Source organism: Fukomys damarensis, unplaced genomic scaffold (genome assembly GCF_012274545.1).
Source record: "Fukomys damarensis isolate Sample0158 unplaced genomic scaffold, DMR_v1.0_HiC HiC_scaffold_32, whole genome shotgun sequence".
Classification (NCBI taxonomy): domain Eukaryota; kingdom Metazoa; phylum Chordata; class Mammalia; order Rodentia; family Bathyergidae; genus Fukomys; species Fukomys damarensis.
Window position 1 is genome coordinate 12,845,397 of NW_022900944.1, and position 2,462 is coordinate 12,847,858.

The window sequence follows — 2,462 nt, forward strand, 5'->3', positions numbered from 1 at the left end:
AGAGAGAGAGAGAGAGAGAGAGAGAGAGAGAGAGAGAGGGAGAGAGAGAATGAAATTTAATGTCAAATCATGATCCATAGCTTAGGGAAGGAAAAACTCTACAGAAGTAGGACTGAGAAAGACTAGTTGTCCGATCTGTGAACAATTCTGAGTAGATAAGAAGCAGAAAAAGTTAAACTATTATGACTCCTCTTTCAAAAATAAGTACATTTTCACATGGAACATTCATTTATATTTATGATGCACTACTTAGAGTGACTTTTTACTTTAAAACAAATTCTTCTTTAGCAACTACTTATCACATACATTACAAAACTGATCTAGAAACAAGACTATTCTAATGGTAGACAACAATTCAGAACTCTCTGGATTTATAGAATTGTTCTTTAAAAAGCAGTTGTGGGGCCTGGGGATCTAGCTCAGTTGTGCTGCCGCCTGCCTCACAAGTGCAAGGTTCTGAGTTTGATCTCTGGTAAGAAAAAGAAAAGAAAAGAAACAAACAGTTGTGGTACTGGAGGTGTGGTTTAGAGGTAGATGAGTGCTTAGCACTTAGCATGTGTAAGGCTCTGGGTTTAATTAGCAGCACCCCAAAAAAAATTTTATATATATATATATATATAAAACGAGTTGTATATGTTGAAACCTTATGTCTAGTTGAACATTTGAGGAACTGTTTAAAATATAAACTAAATGCATAGCAAAGCCAGCCCTTTCTATACATGAGCCAACACTGCTGTCACCGCTCAACTGACAAAGCTGAATATACTCAACCTACTGAGTTCTCTTATATCACTGATTTGTCTGTAGCTAATTAGATCACGCACCTCTATCTTTAAGAATGCTTTTCTACTTCTAATTAGAAAGTAGTATATGTTTGCCTCGAAAACATTACCCAAATTACCAGGAATTCTATCACCCCAAATAATTCCTAACAGTCTGGTTTTTCCATGCCTACCCTTTTGTATGCTCATAGGTAAAAATACACTTTAAAAAAAGGATCATATTTAATATATTCTACCCTTTCAAAAAGATACTTGTTCTGATCAGGAGATATGGCTTGGTGGTAGAAGTGCCTCTCTCTCTCTGTCTCCCACACACACAATATTGTTTATCATACATTTCCTTGTGGTTTTTTTCTTTTAAAAGCATTAATTTTAAATGATCCATGGGATGCTGAAGTGCATAGAATATTTTCTTCTCGATATATAGATATACCCTACTAATTTCATTTGTAGGTTTAGATGAAATTTTAATTTCCAGATACAAGTGTCCAAAATATTCCTAATATTTTAGACTTACTTCTTCCAAGGCCTCCAGCATCAGCACGAACTTCACTCACCCTTCTAGGAGTCAAAGGGGAGCCAGCAATACAAATTTCATCTGCTCTTTCCAAGTTCTGAGGTGGCATGACCTATAAATAATTATTTACATAAAATGGCAATTTCCAAAAAAGCATTTTCATTAGAAATACAATAATAATCTAAGGTAAAAGAAAACTACCTTGGCTCATTAGAAACTCTGCCTTAATAAAATCAGCTGTCATTTCCATTTTCATCTGACAACTAACAAAAATTTTTTTTAAAATTCCAATACTGATAATCCGATTCTAAATATGTATCAACCTTCATTACTTATTTGACAAGTTAGAATAGTAACCAATCTAAGGAACAGAAACTTGATCAGGAAATAAAGAAAAAACATTGGATTTTTACTGCCACTGCAATGTTGGAACATTTACAAATTACCTCTAGCCCTTGTTTTCTCTTTGATCAAGAGGTACAACATTAAACCCAACTGTCAATCTTCTACCCCGTTAGAAGACACTAAGTTTAACTGCTATCTGTTAAAAGGGATTATGAATGGAATTTATATTGATATACTATTCTTACAGAAAGATGTTAAGATATTTTCACAAACCTCTTCACATGTAGGAACTCTGTTGTCATTATCTCTAATTTTATCCCAGAGTGGGGACTCTAGTTTCCATGCCAAATGATCTAAGATCTGTTCTTCAATCTGATTAAGGTGTTTTACTACCTCTCTACAAAGCCCATCTTCTGCTCTAATAAATACTTCTATTACCTGAAATTTAAAAAAAATTAATTATAATTTAATTATATAAATTTAATTATAATATGATTTTTTACAGAAAAAAATTAGCAAGTGTAAAAGCAAAATGAATAAATACATCTATTTAATTTAAAAATATTTAAACAGTTTATTCAAATATAATTCAGTACTATTTAGAAATAGCTGCTTTCCTTTTACCATCTTTATATTTAGCTTATATATACGAACATAAAATATGCAGTGATATTTAAAAAAATATAATGAGTATGAAAATAGTACTCTTAGGGCTGGGGATTTAGCTCAGTGGCACCATACCTGCCTTGCAAGTGTGAGTTTGATCCCCAGTACCAGGAAAAAAAAAGAAAAAACAGTACTCCTAAATTTTATATATA

At 32.5% G+C, this 2,462-nt stretch overlaps 1 protein-coding gene across 3 annotated transcripts in view; it reads right to left on the minus strand.

Moving 5' to 3' along the window:
* The window catches only part of Rbl2 (RB transcriptional corepressor like 2), a 47,647-nt gene that overhangs the window by 15,199 nt on the left and 29,986 nt on the right, over positions 1 to 2,462 (minus strand). For all 3 annotated transcript variants that reach the window (XM_010629481.3, XM_010629476.3, XM_033757785.1), the window contains 2 exons: positions 1,918 to 2,082; positions 1,300 to 1,411 (listed from right to left, as the gene is read on the minus strand). In XM_010629481.3, the coding sequence (XP_010627783.1) occupies positions 1,300 to 1,411; positions 1,918 to 2,082 (277 nt within the window). The remainder of the gene's footprint in view (positions 1 to 1,299; positions 1,412 to 1,917; positions 2,083 to 2,462) is intronic.